A 25158-nucleotide genomic window follows, 5' to 3' on the forward strand; every position below is an offset into this window, starting at 1 on the left:
AAATTTATGCACGTTAAAATGATTTTAGTGATGGGAAAAAAAAAGAAAAAAAAAAAAATCGCATACTAACCTAATTTGAGCAAAGTTAGATACAATATTACAACTTTGGTGTCATGACAGCAAAACTCAGCAATCCCGGTATTGGATATAACTTTACCCAGATAAGGTTTGAAAACAAATTTATCACACTAAAATCTTGTTAACATGCATAATGTTTACATCTTGTGGCTATACTTTTGAACTGCATTTTAAGGTCATTTCAACACTGAAAATTTTTCGGCAGCCGCCAAGAGAAACTTTATGATATTCATGTGCTTTTTGGGCTTTATAAGCACTAAATATGCTTCTCGTGTGGTTTGCAGATTGAAGAGTGGAATCGCGTGCATGTCACACTATCCAAAGAGAATCTCACGCGCAAGCAATGCACTCTTCTCTATTCTAATACTGTGCACAGGTGTGCACAGGTGCATGCGCATCAACCAGGCTACCCTCGTTATATAAGCTCCGGTGATAGGATAGTGCAGAGTGGGTCACATGCACGATTACACTGGGCTTCCATCGATATCAAGGAGCATATCAAACCTCATGTGACCCATTTGAATTATACATGACAATTATCTATTTTAAAGTGCTATGGAGCAATTCAAACATTTCAAACAGATAAACAGCCATAATATTCTGAACAGCACTGATGACGGAAAAAGAAAACACCTTCACCAGCATCAACTGCAAGACTTTTCACATCGACACATCAACACACATTATTAACATTTATCATGGTAAACTTAGATTATTATAGATTTTCATAACAACCGTGGCAGTTGTATTAAAAACATTACGTTTTTAAACGTGTTAAGGCTATTTATTGTTTTTTATAACAAATAAACAGTAGATTTTTTTAAGACTACCTAACTAACCACTGAGGAGCAATCCATTGGCTTAACAATGGTAAACACAATGTCAAGTAGGCTACAATGTAGAATAAAAGTCTGGATCTTTATAAATTATGAAGAAAGTCATACGTAATACTGTAATATTTTTCCTGTTCTAATGATGTTTGAGATTAGGAAACACTAGCCTGGCTTGGCTTCAGATATTCCTAGAATCACTGGTATATAATATATCACATCTGATATATATATATATATATATATATATATATATATATATATATATATATATATATATATATATATATTTGAATATTCCATTCAAATCTTCTAATGGTGGCTACAGCCCTGAATGCAATAAACAACAAGAGGGCGGTTCCATTTTGGTATGTTTCTATAGGATCTTGACATTGAATCAAAGTGAGGTATGGAATAAATAATGCAAAAAGTGACTATATAAGATAAGATAGCATTTAATATACAAAGAGGGAAAACAACAAACTGTTTTGCTTGTCGGATCAATTTGTTCCCTTTCATTTGTATAATTGTAATTAAAACAGAGTGTCTGAGCAGCCGGTACGTAGCGGTGAGCTGCAACGTGGGCCCTTCCATCTTCCCTCTCATATCAATTAGTGGAACAATAATATCGTTCCCTCGTCGCAAGATCCATTAGCATTTTGATTGAACATCTCAAACACAGAGCGCCGAGCCAGTGGAATGCCAGAGGACAGTCTTGTGCCGCGCTGTTCCATGGCTTTCTCCGTCGGGACCTGTCACTTTCATCTGACAAAAGCCATAGAGAAAAGAGGGGGGCCTCAGAGGAGGGATTGGGAAAATTGAGTGATGAGAGACAGCGGGAAAGATGCAGGGTATGGAGGGGGACCGAAAGAGAGATTTCAGTGTTTTTTGCCTCAGCTGGTGTCTTGGTTATGAGAACCTCAGAAGATCCTTTTTAAACAGAGATTTCATCTAGAACAAACTCACTGCACATCTTCAAGATTTTCTCTGGAAAAGGCATTAAGAGAGCACAAGAGAAAGCCTTCACTCAACCCAGAGAATTCCACACCATGAGAGCAGTGCTTCGGTGAATACATTTTCTAGTTGTGTCTATTTATAACACAGAATAAACCATTGGTATATTTACACTGTAATTTGCACCAGGTTTCATGTTGGCTCCTTAGACGTGAACTGGCGGGCACAGCATTAACATGTCAGGCACACTGAACATCTGTTTGTCACTGTGGTTTCACTCACCTCAGAGATTCTTACAGACTTCGAAAAAAGATACAGGGCCTTTTAAGCAGTGCTAAACGACCATTGTTGTTCTCCTGTTATTTACCGGCGATTACATCTTCTTCTAGCATTTCTTCATGACAGCAATGGCTCAAATGTGAGTACTGCCTCTTTGTGGAGCAACTAAGTTGTGGAAATAATTCCAGGTGCATGCATATTCTGTGCATTCAAAGCCGCACAGTTAGACAAATCGGGCAGCACGTGTTCAGTGCTCGAGCACTCTGCTGATGACGAGATTTGTGTCATGTGTCGTCTGATCTTAGTGTACTTTGACCTATAGGCCAGAAACATATTTTATGCAAGTACGCATGTGCAGATTCGAGCTCTTGACCAAGCCTTTGCCAACGTACTGTCCGGTTGAACATGCTTTACGTGCATTCTTGCGCTACTGTGGTAATGTGGTAATAAACCTCAGCACTTAAGCGGCCTATAGAGTTACCTAGTTACCCTAAACTAGATATGTTATTATGCAGGTGAGGTGCTCACTTGCAGGTGAGGTGCTCACTCAGCAATATTCTCTTCAAACTGTTGCTCCGCCATGACTTGAAAGAGAAAACTCACCGCATAAGTGCACAGTTCACACTAATGTCCGCTATAGTGCCCCTACTGGCAACATTGAGAATGCAATGTGCACTTGCGTTGTTTCATGATTTGCTGTCTGACACTTTTTTCCCGAAATCTAGCTTGCATATCTATAAGTGTCTGTGTTCACACTTATATAGAGTATGATTCGGCTTTCAGAATTTCCCCTGCTGAAAAAAATTAAACAAATGAACAAAAAAAATCCCATATCCTTATATTAAAGGAGGGACTCAAGCCATATTTAGGATCCAGAATAATATAATAATGACCTGGGAGTGGATTCTTTTGACTCGGGCTGGATATCAACCACGTAGTAACCACCCAGAAAACCATAGCAAACGGTCAGTAGTTTCTTGACACTGACCCACAACAAACCAGCATTGTGTTTTGCATGGGCAAGCAAAACTCAAACCTGCATCTCCTACATGAGCACCAAGGCTCCCGCCAGTGCCCACACTTTTTGCCCAAAAAAAACAAAAAACAAAACAGCACACCAATCCACACTGGGCCCATCACTGAGATAACAGACAAAAAGGTGTTTGTGTCTAAGAGCTCTTTTGTGATGGTCCATCATGAAGGCAGTAAAACAAGGAGAATGACTATGTACTGTAGGTGCTGCACTCGGTTCCTTTCTCCCTTCCTATTGTCAGTGTAAAGTCATCCGCTACACACAGAGAAATACTGAGGACAAAAAGATCAATATGGTGAAGTAGTGGTATGAACTGCCAGAGGAATCCATACAGTGCAGTCACACAAAGTGTCAATGGATCATATTGGAAGTAAGCATCCAGGGAAAGTATACAGAGTCAATATGTCTTTCTTCCTTGCTGTTTGGCTTTCTTTACAAGATACACACATACACAAACACAAAACCTCATTAGCCACACAAGAAAAATCATGATAGCACAAAGCCAGAGGGAAGCATCCTCGGGTGGATACAATAACCAGCATTTTATTTCCACAGGGAAATAGATGGCCACACCAAGTGAGAGAAAGGATTAAAAAGAAAGCATAAAAAGCCAATGAAAGAGGTTGATATTTTCCCCAGCCATGTGAGGACACCTGTAGCGCCATTAGCGGGTGGAGTTAGCAGAGGGGGGTTGGGCTTAATAATGCATGAACCAATCAGGTTGTCGTCAAGTCATTATTTGCATGGTGGTTGTGGCAGAAGGTCATGTGACCTCCAAAGCAGCTGGTTATTACCACTGTTTTATTATTTATCAAACCCATTTCCACATCCAAGGGACCAGCTCGCCTCTGCAACTGTTCCCTGACTCCCCCTGCGCCGCCAACCCGAGACCCCCCGCCAATCTCTCTGCCTGCCAATCAGCTGAAGGCAATCACAAACAAGCCGGCCAATCACCAGGGGGATGGGGCTGTTTTTGCTCAGCAAATGCCCGGAACGAAAGGTCAGAAGTGTCAATCAGGGGGATATTTTGGGGAGATTGAGAAGTTTATTGCAGGTTAGTGAAAGTAAACTGTAAGTACTTAAAGTGAAAGGCTCGGGGGAGATAACATGCTGCAGCATTATCCAGCTCTGAAGTGCCGTTCACATTTCCCATAATACTTACTGTAAGTAGGGGTAGGAATCAGCAGGGACCTGGCAACACAATATTATATCAACATCTTGGTTGTGCTACATTAATATTTGTGATAAATCATGTTAAGTGTATTGCAATTTAAAACTCTACATTGCAATCTTTTACTCACTTGTTACTTATTCATCTTTATTGGACTTTGTGCAACAAGTGCTTAATTTAATCTTCATAACAGAGCAATAAAAGTGTTAGTAAAAAAAATTATGATTACATCATGATTACACATAAACCCTTGTTTTCTAGCTCTATGGATGATCTGAACAGACATCCTTAAAAATAAAACAAGTTAGACTTGTTCTGAGTTTGCAATTTGGTTAACAATGTCTTTTCCTCCCATATATTAATGTGAAAAATGTCACTTCTTGCTATTAGAATATCGATACAGCATTGTGAGTTAAAATATAGATTTTATTTCACCTTTGCACTTCAACGCCTTCTAGCATTTCCATAAACAATGGCACTACACATGTCTGCAATAATTGAACAATTTTGCCTTTAGTTGAGTACCCCGTGCACTCAAAATTTTTCTGATGACTTCTCAACATGAAGGTATCAATAGTTACGATTTTCAACAACACAATGTACATGGCACAATTCCTCGATGTTCTGAGCTTAGTTCTGCGTCATTCAGTTAATGATAATTATTGATAATTACACATTATACATGTATCAGTCCTTTCACGTGACTGACACTCTGAGGCTTTACTCTGACTAGTGGAAGGCGAAAGCAAATGCATGAAAGCCCATTTCCCAAAGCCCAAGTTAAATATTTGACCTTTTCTTGCAGCGTATGTAGATATGAAGGGGGTTCTTGAAGGAATACATAACCCAAACATTTTAATTCTGTCATCGTTAAAGGGACAGTTCACCCAAAAATGAAAGTGAATTTACTCAACCTCATGTCATCTCAGATGCGTATGACTTTCTTTCTTCAGTAGAACACATAAGGAGATTTTTCGAAAAATATCTCAGCTCTGTAGGTACATACACTGCAGTGAGTGGTGATCAGACCATTATAGCTCCAAAAATCACATCAAGGAAACATAAAAGTAATCAATATGACTTTCTTCAGAAAGGTGTTGGTGAGAAACAGAACAATATTTAAGTCCTTTTTATTCTAAATATGCACTTTAACTTTCACTTTCAGATGTAAAAGTAAAGGGGAGATTTAGAGTAAAAAAATACTTAAATATTCTTCTGTTTCCACCCACACCTATTATATCGCTTCTGAAGAAATGGATTTGAACACTGGAGTCATTACGTTACCGTAATGTGTTTTTTTGGAGGTACAAAGGTCTGATCACCATTAACTTGCATTACGTGGACCTAAAGAGCTGATATATTTTTCTAAACATATTTGTGTTTTGCTGAAGAAAGACAAGGTCATACACATCTGGAATAGCATGACAGTAAGAAAATGATGAGAGAATTTTCATTTTTGGGTGAACTATCCCCTTAACTTCACCAAACCTATGTATTTCTTCTGTGGAACACAAAAGAAGATGTAATAAAGAATATCCAGAACACACACAGTTAAGTTATCAATTCTAAATAAGAAAGCCACTTTGTCAAGTTAACAATGCAGAGTCTATTACTCTACTAATGTAACCTGCTGCTTTGGAAGGCCTTTAAAGACAAGACTAAGCAAAAGACAGAGGAAAAATAAAGAATCCTTTTTTACTATAAAAAACACAACCGACATGAAATGAAACAACAAACTGTCTGCTTCCCCCTCTAATAGACCAGTCTTGCATATTATTGCTGACGTTAACCGAGTGAGGCATATAAACAATGGCACACACTCACTAAAACACTTTTCAGTGTCAGGGATGTGTGTTTCCCGTTTCTCCTTTCCGAGCACGCTTGCCAATTCTCTGCAGTGCTTAACCTCTTAAATAGAATGTGTTCAGGACTCTATGAATGCTGATACGGTGCGCTGTGTGTTCGCCGTACGTCGAATTCACACTGGGGTGGCTGTTTCTGAGACGAGTGTTTGCAGAGGTCATAAATTGAGGAGCCGGCAGCATTAAAAGGTCAGCGGTAGCGTAATTCCACACACAATGACATATAACTCAGCGCTGACCGCTGCCGCGTCCCACATGGATTCTAATCCCCAATACTCAGAATCAGGCTGTTTGCTACTAGGATATTTTTTATCTAAAAACTCCATATCGATCTCTGGTTTCAGAAGGGATAGTTCACATAAAAATTAAACTACTTATTTAAGCACCTTCATGTTGTTCTAAACCCCTAAGACTTTCATTTTGTATAGCCTAAGATACGTCAGCAAAAAGGAAAGTAATTTCAGAGAAAGAGAAAGTAGTTTTAAGATTATGAAGACAAATAAAACCAACCAACCAAAAAAATAAAAACGTAGCTTAATGGGAATAATGTGCACCGATTAATCATTCACCTTAAGACCTGGAACATGCATCAAGAAAGTAAAAAGGGTCCATTTTGATATTATGAAGACTTCAATCCAGGGATCCAATAGATTTTACTGTCTCCATCTAGAATAAATGTTAGTGGTAATAAGACTGAGTGTGTGAAAGTGGAAATTACAGTTTTTATGTTTCTCATTTTATAGATGACTGTAAATTTCTCTAAAGAAAACTAGCGAAGAGCTGCTTCTCAATGAGTTAAGTCCTCTTCATGTAATAGCCTGAAATAGTCCTGACTGATTTCAGCTCTCAAATTGATATGATGTTGGGCACAGCATAATAATATCCAGGTACATCTTGAAGATTCTTGTTCCGAAGGGAGTTTTTTAAATGAAAGCTGTTTCATCATTCAGTAGTTGAAGGTTAGAGTAATTTCTTTCAGAAATAGAGATGTGCAAAATTACACAAAATAACAATTCGACTAATCAGCCATAAGGAAATGCTGTATAATTAGGCTGGTTTCGAGTTCACCTTACCCAGATCGACACCTTTCTTAGGGGGTGTGACAGGGCGGAGGGCGGGGTCGTGATTGTACACACCCGGTCACTTATCAGGCTAATCAAGCCTCCGAGAGTGATAAAGGCTGACTGCAAAAAAAAAAAAAAACTGTTAAACTAGTTGACCTTACTAATCGACCAGCTGGTTGTTTGCAACTAGTCAACAATCCTGACTCATCCCTATTCAGGAAGTGATACATTCTTCTTTTTTAAACCTCTTTATTTCTTTAAGGATGATACAAGATTGCTGTCCTGTAAATGGCACCATGTGTCGGTCAGCCACTCTGTCAGTGGTGTGCCTGCTTATGAAGTCATTCTCTTGGCTTCCAGGGAGGCTGACACTGGGCTGCTAAAGGTCAATGCATGAACTTCAGCCACATCAAAGAGCCTTTCTTCATCCCCTTTGAACCCCCCACAACACCTGCAACAAACCCTGTGCCAGCAATAATACCACCGTGGCTTTTAAAAAGCTTTCAGCATTTCTAGAGGATAAATGCATTTGTTCCATTGTCTCTGGGTTGTGACTGACAACGGCATGAAGTAGGGCTGGTCTATATATAAAATATTCACATTATATTTGCAATGATTATGCTGGTGATATAAAGCTAAGCAACACTGGCTAATACGTTTTTAAAGACTGTCATTAAATTAGTTTCATGGTTCTTCCTTGTGTCATGACTTGCAATATATTAAACTAAAACACACACACACACGCACACACACACACGTTGGTATTAGTGGACTAGTAGAAATTCTTATGAGTAAAATATATCTTAAGTATATTCCCCTTCATATTTGTAATTTTTTTAGAGCACCTGGGTGAGCCATGACTTCCTGTTTCAGAGGGGTATAAATATGAGGTACCACACAGGCCAAATTCCCTTAATCATCCATCACAGTGGGTTAGACTAAAGAATATAGTTATGATGTGTGGCAAAAGGTTTTTGAGGTTCACAAAATGGGAAGTGGCTATAAGAAAATAGCCAAAGCATTGAAAACCCATTTCCACAATCAGCGCAATAATTAACAAGTTACAATCAACTGGAGATCTTATGAATCGGCCTGGAAAAGGACGTGTCTCTATATTGTCTCCACGCACAGTGAGGAGGATGGTTCAAGTGGCCAAAAAATTTCCAAGGATCACAGCTGGAGAATTGCTGAAATTAGTTGGGTCTTGGGGTCAGAAAGTCTAAAAAATAAAAAATAAATCAGACATCACCTACATCACCACAAGTTGTGTGGGAGGGTTTCAAGAAAAAAAAGCCTCTGCTCTCATCCAACAACAAACTCAAGCATCTCCAGTTTGTCAAACACTACTGGAACTTCAAATGCAACTGGGTTCTATGGTCAGATGACTTACAATGGGCCCTGGTTGGATCTTCCAGCAAGACAATGATCCAAAACAAACATCAAAATCACCACAAAAATGGTTCACTGACAACAAAATCAAGGTTCTGCCATAGCCATACCGGTCCCCTGACCTGAACCCCATAGAAAACCTGTGGGGTGAACTGAAGAGCAGAGTCCACCAACATGGACCTCTGAATTTGAAGGATCTGGAGAGATTCTGTATGGAGGAATGGTCTCAGATCCATTGCCATGTGTTCTCCAACCTCATTAGGTGTTATAAGAGAAGACTCAGAGCTGTTATCCTGGCAAAGGGAGGCTGCAAATATTATTGAATAAACGGGTGCCAATAGTTATGGCCAAAGTATTTTGGAGAAAAATGTTGATTTAATAAAGAGATATTTACGCTGTTTCAATCGTTTTTCTTCAATTAAAGGTTCGGATTTTGTCATTTGTTTTTATTACATTTCAAAAGGATAAACAATACAGATTTATTTTCACAGCCTTCTTTGCTCATATTTACCATGGGTGCCAATATTTTTGGCCACTACTGTACACATATATATATATATATATATATACAGGAAGTGTGGGGTGAAACGTCACCTGAGTATCTGGACAAAGTGACAGCTAGAATGCCAAGAATCTGCAAAGATGTCATTGATGCATGTGGAGGATTTTTTGATGAGAACACTTTGAAATAGTTTAAAAAGTTCTGAAATGTTTTTCAAATTGTAATAGTAATTTTTCACATTATTAAATGTCCTGACTATACAGTGTGATCAGTTCAATGCCATTTGGTGAATAAAAGTGCCAATTTCTTTCCATAAGAGCAAAATCTGTACATTATTCCAAACTTTTGGCCGCTAGTGTGTATATATATATATTTATAGTTGTATATATATATAGTCATGTTTTTATTTATTTTTAAACAGTATATAAATATACAGTATATATTGTCATAAGGCTGAAAATGAAGAGATATTATTGCATTAGCTACAGCATATCACTAAGCACTTGTGTGATTACAACCTGGTCAGGACGGTTCTAAGAAAATGTATTTCTTATTATTTATAGAAAATGTATGTATTTTCTAGCATTAAACCTATACGATAGGCCCTGTAAATGTACAGTCTTCCTAATGCACCTCTGAGGCATCAAGTTATTCCCTCAAAACCTGAACACATAATTTCCTCCTCACAGTGATTAGAGCAGCTCCAATTAAATGAGGCACTGAGAAAATGTGTATGATTAACTATGATATTTTGATGACATTCTGTGTTAAACACTAATATCGTGCCAATATATCTACGAGAAGAAAGGATATTAATTGCTAATGCAAGACAATGGTGTTGCCCCTTTTTCAAACCACGGCAATAAAGGTGAAGGTATATCTAATTAGATTTACTCAGGGATCTCTGGCAGAGAGCCGTGCGGTACGTGAAACATGTGGAAATTGCTGCCATTACGTCGCGAAAGGCCAAAACAAACTCTGCTAACCTTTGTGGGCTTTAAGAGACCTTCTGCGGATCAACAGTACTTACATTGTTTACACACTTGGAGCTACATTATTGCTACACTTCCGAAACGGCGTCAGCAGAAATACGACGCAGTACAGAGACGAGCTCGAGAGATTAAGTGCAACTGATTCACAGGCTGTCCCTGATCACTTTAGAGAATGTCCTTCTATTGCCGTCCACAAACACAGCCCTGCAGCCTTATTGATTGGTGCAGAAAACACAGATTTGGACTGCTAATGGGGATGAGTCAGTGGCATGAAACTGTATTAAATTTATCAGTCCTCCTTATAGCGAGATTATGGATATTTACGATGCAGAACATCATGCATGCACTGCATCAGTGCACAATCCTGCAATGTCAGGGCAAACAGATATCAGTTTATGACATGTTTTTATTAGATTTTACCTCCCTTTTACAGTATTCCACAAAAGTTAAGGCACTTAAGCTACATTTAAGATCTGGATTGGATTGCATTGGATAGATATAAAAATATATCAGGGCATTTGGACATGTTCCACTAACTTTTGACAACTAGAAAGCCTCCTAATATTTTTTAGTGATTAATTCTGATCAGTATTTGTTTTATCATTTATAACCTAACAAACTTCTTGTGAAATGCTTTGCTTGAAAATTGTGCTTGTGCTATTTTTCTTTAACAAATGCCAATTGGTTTCATATTTAGATGTCTAATGCTCTCTCTCTCTCTCTCTCTCTCTCTCATTTTATATTGATCTTGCAAAAAAACATACAGTATATGTGAGTCTCTTATCATGTGGAACATAACCACTCTTTCAAGCGATTTCATCATATAGTTTAGTATTTTCTAAAGCTGAAACATTAACAACAGCAGAAACCCACTTGCAGGATGTCGAATTGTGTTTTTTATGATACAGTACCTACAGAGCCAAAACACAGATTTGCCAACATGATAACCCCTATGAATCCATGAACACATGAGCAAACTCTCTCTTGTACACACACACACCTCCAAAGAGGCAATGCACAGTGCTTCGGTCAGCTATGTAGAAAGACAAACATTTGATTTTGGAGGGACACATCTGTTTGCACAGCCTATTAAATGACAATGAGGGCCATCGCTAGCTGGCAACAACACTAATGAACTCGCCACCGCACTCTCGAAATGCCACGCCAGCAATATTCCAAGCCAGAAAAAACCCATCCACTACTGAAGTGGTTCCCACAGTTTTGTCTAGTCCCTTTAAAACTTATTTATTCTGTAAATGTCACCAGACGCACAAATTCATAAAAATCACGCAAATGTTAAAACACTCCTTGTGCTTATTATGCTTAGTTATGGGCATGCATAAGAGAAAGTGAGGGCAATGATGAGGATTCCTACACCATATAACAAATTAATTTGTATGACTTTTCCAGTTGTTTGTTTACTGGATAAGGATTTTTTTATTATTTCACTTTCAAGGTATTGCACTTAGAAAAATGACTAACAAATTTTATATTTTAGTGTTGAGCATATCTATAAAAATGTAAATTCACTCGGATAATGTCCATAACTTTAGTTAATTTATATATATTTTTATTTGTATTTTTTTTTTTTTACCTAAAATTCTGTGATTGATTTTAGTGGTATTTTGAGCAGTACCTAGCACTCTGATTGGACACTATACATGGTCATTTTTAGTCTGGGTAGCAAGAGTGCTCGACACTCTGCTTGGAGAGTACTCGGGGGGGCGTTTACACAAGACGTGTTAATGCATAAAATAATAATAAGTAAGAGAGATGTGGAAGGCCAATAAGTAAAATAAAAGTAAGATGGAATGCAACGTAAAGGAACAGAATGCATGGGTCTTGAAAATCAAACTATTTAAACTATTGAAATGTATACCCTAACCTAAATCTAATATTTCAATAGTTCAAAATGCAATGCAGTAGTTGAACACATCCGTGCATGGTCCAACAATTAAAAATAGCAAAAACGTAACTATAGCTCTCTGTTCAATAATGAATACTCTGCTGATTTATCTGTCAAGAACTCAAGCAGCCAAAATGACCAAAATGCAAATCTCTAGTGTATAGGGATTTTCTGGATGACACAGAAAGTGTCTCTACAGACAGACTGATGAATGTACAGTATAGCGCTGCGATTATCAGAGCAGAATTGTGCTAAGGTGTGTAAAATCAGACTCTGGCACACTAGCACAGCAGAGACTTTGTTTCTCATTTTGTGAAGCACAGATGTAGCATATTCACTTGAGACTTGTTCAGAGAGCGATAGAGAGAGAGAAGAAAGGAGAAGCAGAAAGAGAGAGATAGACAGGCAGAAAGAAAGAAAATAGATAAAAGACGAAGCGAATTAAAGCCCTGATTGTGTTTGAATATACAGTTTAGTTTGATCTTCATGTTTTGCTTTGAAGTGGCTTAAAAGGGTGATTTCATTTCAATCAATGGGGCCATCATTCAGCCAGTTAGCCATGGTCAAAAGTAATCGAGCAATGTGTTCCACAAATATTATATAGGTATTCTTCCAACATCACTCTAAACAGCTATATTTACCTACATATATTTTTAATAGCATATGCAAATACATGAAAAATGCAGATAATTTGAACTGATCCATGAAAATGAATCAAGCACACCAACTATAATACCATTTTCACTTCTGAAATTAAAGGTGAAGTGTGTACTTTCTGGACACAGCAAAAAGGACAATATTTATTGTCCATTTCTAACACCAAAGAGCTCCATCTCAAGCACAAACATTCTCACTATCTCTGCCTGAATGCAAGACCTTGGCTGTTGTCCTCCCATTCTGGCACAGCTAACGCCCTTTTATGAGAGAAGGAGAGAGGAGAGACAGAGACGGGGGGGATAAAAAGAAAACGCTTTTTAGCTGCCGTGTGTTCGTCACCTCTGAGCTGAAGGACAGTGTTGAATAGTCTTGCAGGGGGGTGTGAAGACAGACAGACTGCGGAGGATTAGAGACTGTCTGTCTCTGCTTCTGTCCTATGACATCCACTACCATCTTTCTCTCCATCTCTCACTGTTGCAGTCATACAGCCGAGATGATGACAGTGAGACATCGGAGTGTGAGATTGTCTTGTGCTTCAAAGCAGGATGTGACGCGACAATCTTTTTACTTTGGTTCTAGAATGTTCGGAAATGTCCTCTATGGTGCGTTTTTTTATTTTTTATTTAGGCCATCTTGTCATTTTATTGAAAGACAGAGTAGAAAGAGGACAGGAAATGAAGGAGGGAGAACTGGAATAGGATTGGGACACGATGAATCCCAATCCGTGAAACAGAAAAATGTAAAAATACAAATTAGGTGGTTAACGCAAACTTTATTGTACACAGACCGTGTAAAACAATGAATGAGCTAGAAAGCGTAATGTTGATTCTTGACAAAAAATAAGAAATGCACTGATCATCTAAACAACAGCAAAATATAAGGTAGCTCTGATAAAAATATTGCAGATTCTTACAATGTTTTTTTAGATCACTAAAAGAATGCAAAAGTTCCAGAACCGTAAACGGAAAACATCATGCAAATCTATCAATTCCAGTATTTTTCCCAGTAAACAAACTAAAATCCCAACCCTACAAATGAGCACCATGGCTTGATGTATCTGGAGCAAGTGTGCTGAATGCTAGGCCACAATTCTGAACATCACTGCATTTCTGTCTCTCCTTTTTCCTCTTTCCCTCTCTCAGCCTGTTTCATTTTAGGAAGAAACAAAAACAAACACATTCATTTAAATGTTATCTACAAAAACTAGTTTAAACGTCTCTTTCTGCCTTCATATTACCACCCAGTTGGCCACTTAGATTCAGTGGAAGCCGCAGCCACGTCAAGTAATTGCTGTGAGGCTATTAAAAACCATGACCTCACGGCACCTCGTTTAGCTGAAGGTGCCATTGGAGAGAGAGCAATTTAAGGAGGACATGGATAAACAAAAAGACAATCGCTCATATTCCAAATGGCGAGTAAACAAAAGCGCAACATATCTGCGGGCGTCTATTGTTGCTGCTCTATTGTTGGGATTCTCTTTGAAAAGCGTACAAGGTCTTTAATGGAAATGGCAGGTCCTTGTCGCCATTGTTTGCCACTTGGTGTTTACCAGCCACATGTTTAATGGCAGCTGGTCTTATTTCCATCCTCGCTGCTCTTTTGCAACTTTCGCAAAGTATTTGAGAATAATATCATTTGTTTTGTTTTTCAACTAGGGGCCGACGCGAACGCTCAACAGAAGAACACCACCTTTACTCTGACTTGCCTCATCTCTGGAACAGAATTTTGGCTCTCTAAAGAGCCCTGGCTCCACAACACCCCTGCCCTCTGTTCCCATAGATACAGAGAGTATTATATTCAATAACTGGCATCTCTGGATACTTAGAAACAAAAAGATAATAATTAATTAAAATAAATTATGAGACATTCAATATCTCCTCATAAAGTTTGACAGTTTTAAACTATTTCTTGTAGCTTTGTACTCTAAAAGACATGATTTGTGTGTGAAAACTTTTTGGTTATAAGTCAGAGCCGAGGTTGCACTGATGTGCATCTTCATGGACTTCAGTGTATTCGGCAGCACTGACGTGAGTCCTGTTAAAACCCCTCATCGTGTATAAACATCAGTCGCATGTACACATCAATAGCTCTTCCGCCCATTTCTCTCCGTGATGAACAAGGGAGACTCACATGCCAATGCTGAAGTAACAAACATCATGCCCTTCTCTTACAGTCAGTCAGTACATGTACCAGGTCACTCAGTTTGTTTATGAATGAGAAGTTTCAAAAGTTCCGCTTTTCAATGTGCACGTGCTGCTGTAGCCAAGCACACATTTGGCCGTAGCTGTAACCAATCAAGCAGTTTCAAAAATAGTTGTAGTTGTAGAAATACAACTGAAAAACAGAGCAAACAGATGCAAAATGCATTAGGTGTGATATTACGAGTGAGTATCCAATTAACATATTTTCAGTTTTGAGTGAACTATTCCTTTTAAGGTTGTGAAGCAGATTAAAAAAAAGCTTAGCCAATAATAGGATAGAATGAGAAATATCACCATGACTTATCAGGCTGTTCCGAGGATGTCACAGACAGTGATCTGAAGAGTCAGTTAAAGAGAAAGCTGAGAGCGTTACAACGGCCAGGAGGACAGGAAGTTCTTTGGGGGGTTGAAAGTGTGTATTTGAGTGAGAGAGAAAAATAAAATGAAACACACATCCGCACACCTTCAAACACAAACGCACACACTCACCTTTAAAATGTGACCAAAATGGATTAAAAGGCAAATCTAAGGTTGAGAGATTAATACCCTCCACTTCGTTTCCACAACCAGCCCATCTTAGAGCACCGAAAGCCACTTATGCAGCATAAAAGACACACTGCTGCTCCTCTGCCTCACACAAAGGCCACTCAAGGCTAAGAATCTCTATGGCTTTCAGGCCGCTACAGAGGAGGATGCTATACTGGTGAACACTTTTGCATAGAGCTGCTTGCCATTTCTCTTTATGTCTCCCCTCTCATTCTCTGTCTGGTGTATCCTCTTCATCTTTATGTCCGGCCTACTCTTTCACTGGCTCAGTGCTTGCCATTAGAATGTCCTCGGCCAGCATGAGAGGCCTCGCTGGTAAAGTCAAATAGAGAGATGATGATCAGAGCTGGATATAACCAACGGCCCACACTCCTTTCAAGTCCTCTCCTGTTTCCTAATGTATCTTCTCATTTCTCTTTACCTCATTTGTCCTCATGTCTCCGCACCTAATTTCTCTTCTTCTTTCCTCGTTTCTCATTTCCTCATTTGTCATCTTCTCATTTAGTATTTCTACTCTGCATTTCTCTTCTTGTACTTATTTCATAATTTCTTCCCTCATCTACTCATTTCTTCTATATTTTCTTGTTTCCTCATTTCTCCCCTTCTTCTTTCATTGCACCTTTCCTCTCCTCGTTTCTAATTTCTCATCTCTTTCCCAATTTCTCCTTCCCTCTCCTTATTTCTTCTCTCCCTCCCTCATTTCTCCCCACTTCTCTTCATTTCTCCTCATTTATCATTTCCTTTCCTCTTCTGTCCTCATTTCCGCTCTCATTGTCTCTTCTTTTCTCATATCTCCCCTCCTCATCACTTCTCTCGCCTTCCTTCTCCTTGATCTTATTTCCTCATTACCTCCTTTCTACTCCTCTTCTCTCCTAATTTCTCCTTGCATCTATTCTTTTGTCTTTATTTCTCCTCTCCTGTTTTCAGTTATCTTTCCTCATCCTTTCCCTTTCCTTCCCTTTTCTCTCCTCCTTGTCTCACCTCTCTTCATTTCTCCTTTACTCTCCTAATTTCTGCTACTGTGTCATGTCCACATTTACTGTATCTTTTCTTCTCCTTTTTTCTTCTCTTTATTTCTCCTTTCCTCGCCTCACTTATTGTCTCCCAAATTTCCCATTTCTTCTCCTTCCTTTATTTTCTCTTCTCTTAATTTATCCTCTCACCATTTCCCTTTCATTTCCTCCATTTTCCTCTCCTCTCCTCTCCTCACTTCTCCTTGCATCGCTCTTTTGTCTTAATTTCCCCTCTCCTAATTTCTGCCATCTCTCCCCTCAACATGTCTCTTTCCTTCACCTCATAATTCTTCTCCATGCCTCTTTATTCCTCATTTCTCCCCTCTTCTCTTAATTTATCCTTTCCTCATTTCTCGTTCCCTCTCCTTTTTGTCCTTATTTCTCCTCTCCTCATTTCTACTATCTGCTCTTCACATTTCTCTTCTACTTTCCTTATTCCTCCTTACCTCTCCTGATTTTGCCTCTACTTCCCTAATTTTACCATCCTCTCTTCATTGCTCTTTTCTACACCTTTTGTCCTCATTTCTGTTTAATTTCCCCATTTCTTCTCTCCTCTCCATCAACAAACCCATTATTAAAATCATATCACACATACAGGTAAAAACACAAAACATAGCATACACCCTAAAGTCCAGTATTAATGAGTCTGAAGGCTGTAGCATCTGGACCAATCAGACACACAATAATTCATTATTTAATTAATAATCCAACAGATGTCTCAAGATCGTAACAAGCAAAGGCCCAAGCAGACTCCAAGATGTCTGCTCTACACCTGATCATTATCAGCTTTTACTCTCCCTTTGCTGACACTGGTTCAGCAACTAGTGGACATCAAAGATATTCCAGGTAGGGGAGGGTAGCCACATGCAAAGCCAAGGAATATGGGGAGAGTAATTCCGTTCATTCCGCCACAGGAAAGACACATAAAGCCCATAAAACAGACTTTTCTTCATTAACTTATAGACAAACTGTTCTATAAATGAACATGCATATCCCCAGGACATTGTTTATATGATTATTACTGTTTCTGTCTCGTACTGAACTGTGTTATGCATGCTTTATGACAGAACCACTAGTTAATGTAAAATTATTGCTTCCTATCAAATTAATCCTTGTGTGACGCCCTGCACATTGGTGTATATCACCTCCTTATAGCATGCATTGTATGCTTGTAATTTAATCAGAGCATAAAGGGGCACAATCTGCCAGCTTACCCCAATTATGCAAATGAGTCAACTTCCAAACAAAGGAACTTTTCCTGCTGGAAAATTGCACCCTTCTCATTTGTCAAGCCAAACTCGAGAGGAGTGACCTCCCTCAGAAGTTAAAGGGTACTGTCGGAGTGACCTCCCTCTCTCTTCCCTCTCCCTTCTTCTCCTGGTTGCTGTTCGTGTGGGACCAGAAACACCCGGTCCGACCGCGAGGTCTCGGGCTGGCAGGCCTCAACACATCAAGCCACGTGTAACTTCTTCGACCATAACAGAGTGAAACTAACACTGCAAGTTCAACATCATTTCTTCATTCAATGTGAAATAAGTTGATTGCAACTTCAACGCCATCAACTCAAGGAACTAGGGATGCACAGATCCCACTTTTTCTCTTCTGATCCGATTCCGATATCGGAAATTTCAGTATCGTCTATACAGATCCCAAGCTGATATCAGTGTTGTTTGTTTGCAAAATCAGTTAGAATATATTTACATATTACATGGGAGTACTCTTTAATATGTAAAGAAACACAAACCTCTAACTACACATTATTTCAATATAAATGTATAGCTTATTAAGAAAAACTTTAATATTCACAAGTATACCGGATAATATAGCAGCAAATTAATTTTGAATATAAAAAAATGAATTTTTATTAATATTTGTATTATTACATTTTAATTTTAATTTTAAATAAAACAGTAATATATTTAAATCGTGCACTTTTTTAACACTCACACTTTTATTTTGACATTCTAAATTCTCCAGTTTGTAAACTGTCTGTTTGTAGGCAAGTTCACAGTAGTTAATTATTTCTTATTCAGATTCTGGTAAAATGCTCCTCCGGTGCCGTTCTAAATGCATATTATAAGTGAACTGAACTTTTGAGCATCTACATCTGAGATGCTGTTCTTGAGTAGTGCTAAAATATTGCGCACTGCTGTGAAGGCTAAAATTAACGGTTGTTAATTATATTATAATTATAATATTATAATAATGGTTGTCGAACGCATCTAATTCCATTATAAATTTCCTTACATAATAATGTAGAATAAGGACAGTTTAATTTAATTTCTAGTTCACACATACTGTTTCCCTACATATAATGGTGGAGGTACGCAGGCACTTTAACCCATCCCATGTACATTTATACTACCAAATTCGCTACAAGGCATTGTTCATTTCTTACAGGCCTGCAGGCGTGAGCGTATATGACTGAGAAACATTCCATCCTGTGTATCCAATGGTAAATGTCAGACTAATCAAATAGAGTCGATGGACTGGCTACAGTGGAAATCCAGCTCTTTTATTGGAACACATTAGCCCTGACCTTCAGGGCTAAAATGAAACGTCCTTGAAGATATAATGCTATAATGTAACACCCAGCACACACTGGGGCTTCCTGTACCTGCACAGAAAACCTACGCATCAATTTCTGTAGAGTGCTGCAACTGTGAACTGCACGACTAACAGCACATTACAATTTGCTTTCAGAATAACTGAAGGACATTCGTAGTAACAACACACACACACACACACACACACACACACCAACAAAAGGTAGTGCATATAAACACCCACAGACACGCAAGACTGCATAAACTCTAGTTTTGACTAGAAGAACTTGACGTAATATCAGAAAATATAATTAAAGTAATCTCTAGCACTCTTGATAGTGTCGCCCCCTCGATTAAAGAAAAACCATGGTACATTAGGTATTTCGCAGTGCATGGAAGGATAGTGTCTGTAGCTACAGACAGGCACTAAAAGCTGCCAGGTCAGAATATTTAAGTAAACTCATAAAATATAACCACAACAATCCTAGGTGTGTATTCAGTACTGTGGTTAAACTGGTTAGGAATAAAGCATTGACTGAACCAGATATTCTGTTGCAACACAATAGTAATGACTTCATAAATTTCTTAACAAATATATTTGAAATAATCAGAAATAAAATTGGAATCAGCTGTCAAAGTACCACATAATTTTCCTTAAAAACAACTTCAATCCTTCGCTGTCATATGTCATGAAGAATATATCAAAACATTAAAAGCCACAACATGTACAGTATGTTAGATCCAATACCAACTACACTCTTAAAAGAGATATTCCCTGTAATCTCAGAACCTCTTTTAAATATTATTAACTCCTCACTATCCTTAGGACATGTCCCAAGAAACTTTAAAATAGCAGTTATCAAACCACTTAAGAAGCCACAGCTTGATCCTGGAGAATTGGCTAATTACAGACTGATGTAAAAAATACTAGAAATGGTGCAGTCCTCCCAACTATGTTAATTTCTACAGAGAAATAGTATGAACAATTTCAGTCAGGATTTAGGCCCCAAGACTGCACTTATCAGAGTTACAAATGACTTGCTCTAATCATCTGATCGCGGCTTCATTTCTCTTCTAGTGCTTTTAGATCTTAATGCTGCCTTCTACACGATAGATCACGACATACTCTTAAAATAGGCTTGAGAATTATGTTGGCATTTGTAGACTTGCATTAACATGGTTTAGGTCCTATTTAGCAGACCACTACCACTTTGTCTGTGTAAACGAGGAATTGTCAAATCAAACAAAAGTATGTAGTGCCACAGGGTTCAGATTTAGGGCCTCTGCTTTTCTCCTTATATATGCTTCCCCTGGGAGATATTACCAGGAATCATGGAATAAGTTTCCACTGTAATGCTGATGATACCCAACTTTATATTTCTTCAAAACCTGATGAAATATCACAATTCTCCAAATTAGCAGTGTATCAGTGAAATCAAAGATTGGATGGCCAATCAGATGACAAAACAGAGGTACTAATTATTGGACCAAAAACCTCTAAAAATAACCTCTTAAAAAAAAAATGTGTTAACTACGTACAAAACTTTGAATGGTCTAACTGGAGGTAATGACCTTCTACCACGTTATATTCCATCAAGATCATAACGATTGCAAAATTCTGGCCTGTTAATAGTTCCTAGAATATCAAAATCCACAAAAGGAGGTAGATCATTTTCCTATTTGGCTCCTAAACTATGGAATAGACTCTTTAACAGTGTTCTGGATGTAGACACACTCAGTTTAAGTCTAGACTAAAGACTCATCTATTTAGCAAGGCATACACCTAATTTATCCATCAACTCACAATAAGGCTGCTTTATTTAGGTCTGCCAGAGCCAGAAACATTTATCATGCTCTATAAGTCGGCAAAAAACTGAATGGCATCTAACATTCTATCCCTGTCTCAACCACGGGATTCATATCCCAATGTTACCAGAGCTGGCCAGATCCACCTCTGTTCCTGCTTGGTGTCGGACTCCACTGCTATGTGTCTCTGAGTGATGAGGACTAAATGCCACAAGTGCCAGCCAGACATCACTTCAGTCTATTACGATGGACTTCAGGGGATGAACTGATGCCAACTCCAACCATAAAACATGGGATACATCACATCCCACTGCCTGAACCTTGGACTGGGGAACGACCTCACCGAAATTACCTGCTGGTTGAACTGTGATGCACCTCACTGATCTCTGCTTGCATCACCTTGGTCTAATGATGGACTACACTCTTATAATGGAATACATAGACTTTCAATGATTTGCCAACAAAACCCTTCATCATCCAACTAACAAAGGACAATGCATCAATGTGAACTTCTGCAATTAATCCAGGATTCGTCATTAATCTTTCAGTTCATACAACATTTTTGTATAAACACTGGCCTTTAACACTTACTTATTATTCTCATTTTAAATCATGACCTGCACTGCACATAAATACTGACATTATTTTCATGTTGTTTATCCAGAGGGGAACTGGCCCCACAGTGAGTCTGGTTTCTACCAAGGTTATTTTTCTCCATTAACCAACATCTTATGGAGTTTTGTGTTCCCTGCCACAATCGCCTTCGGCTCGCTCACTGGCGTTATAAATACAAATATGATTTAATGATTTAATTATTTATTTTTATACATAGTTTAGTTTACAGTCATATTTAATCAAACTACACAATGATAACTAAGACTTTATAGATATTACAGTTTAATTTTCTGTTAACACACTATTTTCTGTAAAGCTGCTTTGAAACAATGTGTGTTGTGAAAATCGCTACACAAATAAAAATGACTTTACTTGACATAAACACAAAAACACATGCGTAAAAAAACAAATGGATTCTTACCTCTATGTCTATTTGTAGTTTTATCAAACATAAGCATAGCATCTTCTACCTGTAAGAGAAAAGATAGGAAAATTAATGTAATACTAGTTTAACGTATAAAAAGAGGAGTTACAAAGCGCAAAAGGCATTAAGGGAGTAATCCAATACAGGTAAAGCAATGTAACATCAGATTAATTCAAATTTACACTGTTTTGAAAGTATATCTAAATTTAAGTTACTCCTGTCATAAACATATAAAGCCAGTGAACCCATTGATATGTGGATATCAATAGGTTCTATAAGGAAAGAAAAGAAGGATTTGTCCAAACACAGAAATTACTGTACACAGGTGGCAAATAACTACAAGTTCATCAGCCATAATAGAAGTCCCACAACTGAAAGCATGAGTTACACAATTATATAGCTCATATAATAAATATTTTTGAGGGAAGTATTCATGTCAGTGCTTTAACAAAAAACTAAAAACTAAATGCATGGCCTGTTATTTCCACTGTGCCTCACTATAATCATGATTTTTAGTGGTCACTGTACTTAGGGGAGTGAGTCAAAATAATTTCCTGTGGTAATCGACATTATGCCACAAATGTTGTCAATGGAGCTTAACTTGTATTAAACACGGGTCATTCCTTTAATACATGCACAGATGTGAAAGCTTCTCATTGTCGTTTTCTTTGAGGAATGATATTCCCCCACCGGCCCAAGGGTAGCATCCTGTCTGACTCTGACATGCAGAGGCCTGTGCAAACTCCAGGAAAACCCTGTCTGCAAGGACACACACCAGAGTGCACCCATCACACACACTGACATAAATATGCTTAATACATCCCACTGTATGCCTAAACCTGCCTGTTACAGACTTGAACACATTCATACATTTAAGAGAAATGTGTTCAATGTACAGTATTGTGCAAAAGTCTTAGGCACATTATATTTTTCACAAAAACAATTCCCTTTGCAAATACAATTGAATAAAAGAAGAATAAGGAGCCCTACCAAAGATGGTATGGTCCCCACGGAGCCCAGATCTCAACATCACTGAGTAAGTTTGAGATTACATGAAGAAACAGAAGCAGTCAAGGCAGCCTAAATAGTGTCCAGGTGTACCTAACTGGTGCTGTTTTGAAGACAGAGCTGGTCACGCCAGATATTGATATAGCTTTTTTTATGTTTCTGGTCTTTGTATGACATTAATTGATAAATGAAAACTATTTATGGCATCCTCACTATTGCAACATTTTTCACAAGTGCCCAAAACTTTTGCACAGTACTGTATATTTCGAGATTTATGGATTATAATCAACTAAAAGATTTTAATAAATGCAAAAACAACATTACATGAACAATTTTGATGATGACGCAAAGACAATTTAGAAAAAATGGTATTGTAACAGATAGTTTAAACTGAATCAACTCTAATTTTTTTTATCTTAGGATGTTTAAATCGCAAAGACATAACATTCACGAGCCACAGAATGACATGATCGCAAAACTAATCAAATTATGCACTCTTTAGGAAGCAAAATAAAAACTACATTAAAATCATTCACAATGCTGCTTAATTCTACATAAACAGCAAAACCATTGCAAATATATCATGAATAAATATCACCCATCTCTACATGCAAGCATATACATTCCTTGTAGAGGTCCCTGAGATCAGCCCTGAGGCAGGGGAGGTTTTAAAAACACCTTGGCCACACCAAAGCAGCCATCCTTCACTCAGCTCTATAGAGAACAATAGAGCAGAGAGCTTTAGAGTTCCTCATCACCCTCAATCACTTCCAATAAACATCACACTGACAGTCTCTCTCACGCAGGCTGAGGAAATCTGTTATCCTCCACTATCACTCAACACATATTTATGCTCTTCTAAAAGAACAGTTCTCATTGTGAAGAACATGGTTCATAAATGAGCACCATGCAAATGAAGTAGATTTTGGCTTTACAATTAAGCTTTTTGAACAAAATAGCATAAGCGCTGGGTGAAATGGAAATAAATAAACAAAAATTATTTTATATATATATATATATATATATATATATATATATATATATATATATATATATATATATATATATATACATACCTTGAGATTGTTCTACCTATTCAATATATATCATAATATTTATATAATATTAATATTGCTCTGAAATTTGTATTTAATCAAAGGATTCAATCATAATCTACAGTAGACAGTTACTGTTGCATAGTAGATTTAAAATAGTAGTTTAATGTAGGTAAAATAAACTTAAATTAGCGAAATGCTGTTTTGCCACTAAAATAACACAAGAATGTTAATTAATTATTTTTACTCACCTATAAAAAAAACAAAAAACAAATAAAGAAGCACATAGTAATAATCAGCCATTTTTACCAACAATTTTTTTGTATTATTAAAATTGTAAGCATGCCGAATGCCACATATTTACTTCCATTAATATTTCTGAGTGATCTCAAAAGTGGATCACTGAATGCTTTTCAATCAATTCATTGAACAGATAAAATAAAATAAAACTTCACAGGGATTAATCAACAACTTAAAATATTAAACAGACTGTACTTCTATATCTCACACCATTGCATTGTACATGTCAAATGAAATAAATGAAATATGCCATCTAATCTGAATACAACCAATTTGCATTATTTAGTGGTTTCTTGGAAATACTCAATTCTGACTCATAGCTATTTGCCAAGCACCCATTAGACTTACAATATAATGTAGTATGTGGATTTGTCTGAGCAACTACAGTAGTGCCATTTAAGGTGAAATTCAAAGAACTGCACAATATTGTAATGTGGGAATATATATACCATCATGAGTGCCTTTCACAATTCATGTGATGTATGTTAGCTCTGTAATTATGTTGTCCCTGCTGGTCAATGCTAGTTTGTAGGCCTGAAGCTTGCTGCATCTAACTCTGTCCAGAAAGAGCACAGACTCTTGACTGGAGCTGCACTAAAGCATGATGGGAGGAGACAGCCCTGGAGTCGGGCTCATATGTAACTGTCTCTCCTCATAACAAGTATGAGGTCTCTCTCTCTCTCTCTCTCTCTCTCTCTCTCTCTCTCTCTCTCTTCTCTCTTTCACACCCTTCATCTTTCTCTTTCATTCTCAAACAGTGTGAACCTGTGTCACCTGTCTTTATGTCACAGTAACAAATCTGAGATATATTACTGATGGGGCAAAAGACTGCATCTCTCCACAGGTTCTCTGTCACTCTGGTGTAATGCAGGACAATAATGTAAGACTTGCAATGATTTTAGTGCACTTATTTGGCCATTAAGTTTT

At 37.8% G+C, this 25158-nt stretch overlaps 1 protein-coding gene across 14 annotated transcripts in view; it reads right to left on the minus strand.

Annotated features, from left to right (window-relative positions):
* LOC127632101 (RNA-binding protein Musashi homolog 2) overlaps positions 1-25158 on the minus strand; it is a 372571-nt gene that overhangs the window by 129932 nt on the left and 217481 nt on the right. For all 14 annotated transcript variants that reach the window (XM_052110602.1, XM_052110601.1, XM_052110593.1 and 11 more), the window contains exon 7: positions 21866-21914. In XM_052110602.1, the coding sequence (XP_051966562.1) occupies positions 21866-21914 (49 nt within the window). The remainder of the gene's footprint in view (positions 1-21865; positions 21915-25158) is intronic.

Source organism: Xyrauchen texanus, chromosome 38, assembly GCF_025860055.1.
Source record: "Xyrauchen texanus isolate HMW12.3.18 chromosome 38, RBS_HiC_50CHRs, whole genome shotgun sequence".
Classification (NCBI taxonomy): domain Eukaryota; kingdom Metazoa; phylum Chordata; class Actinopteri; order Cypriniformes; family Catostomidae; genus Xyrauchen; species Xyrauchen texanus.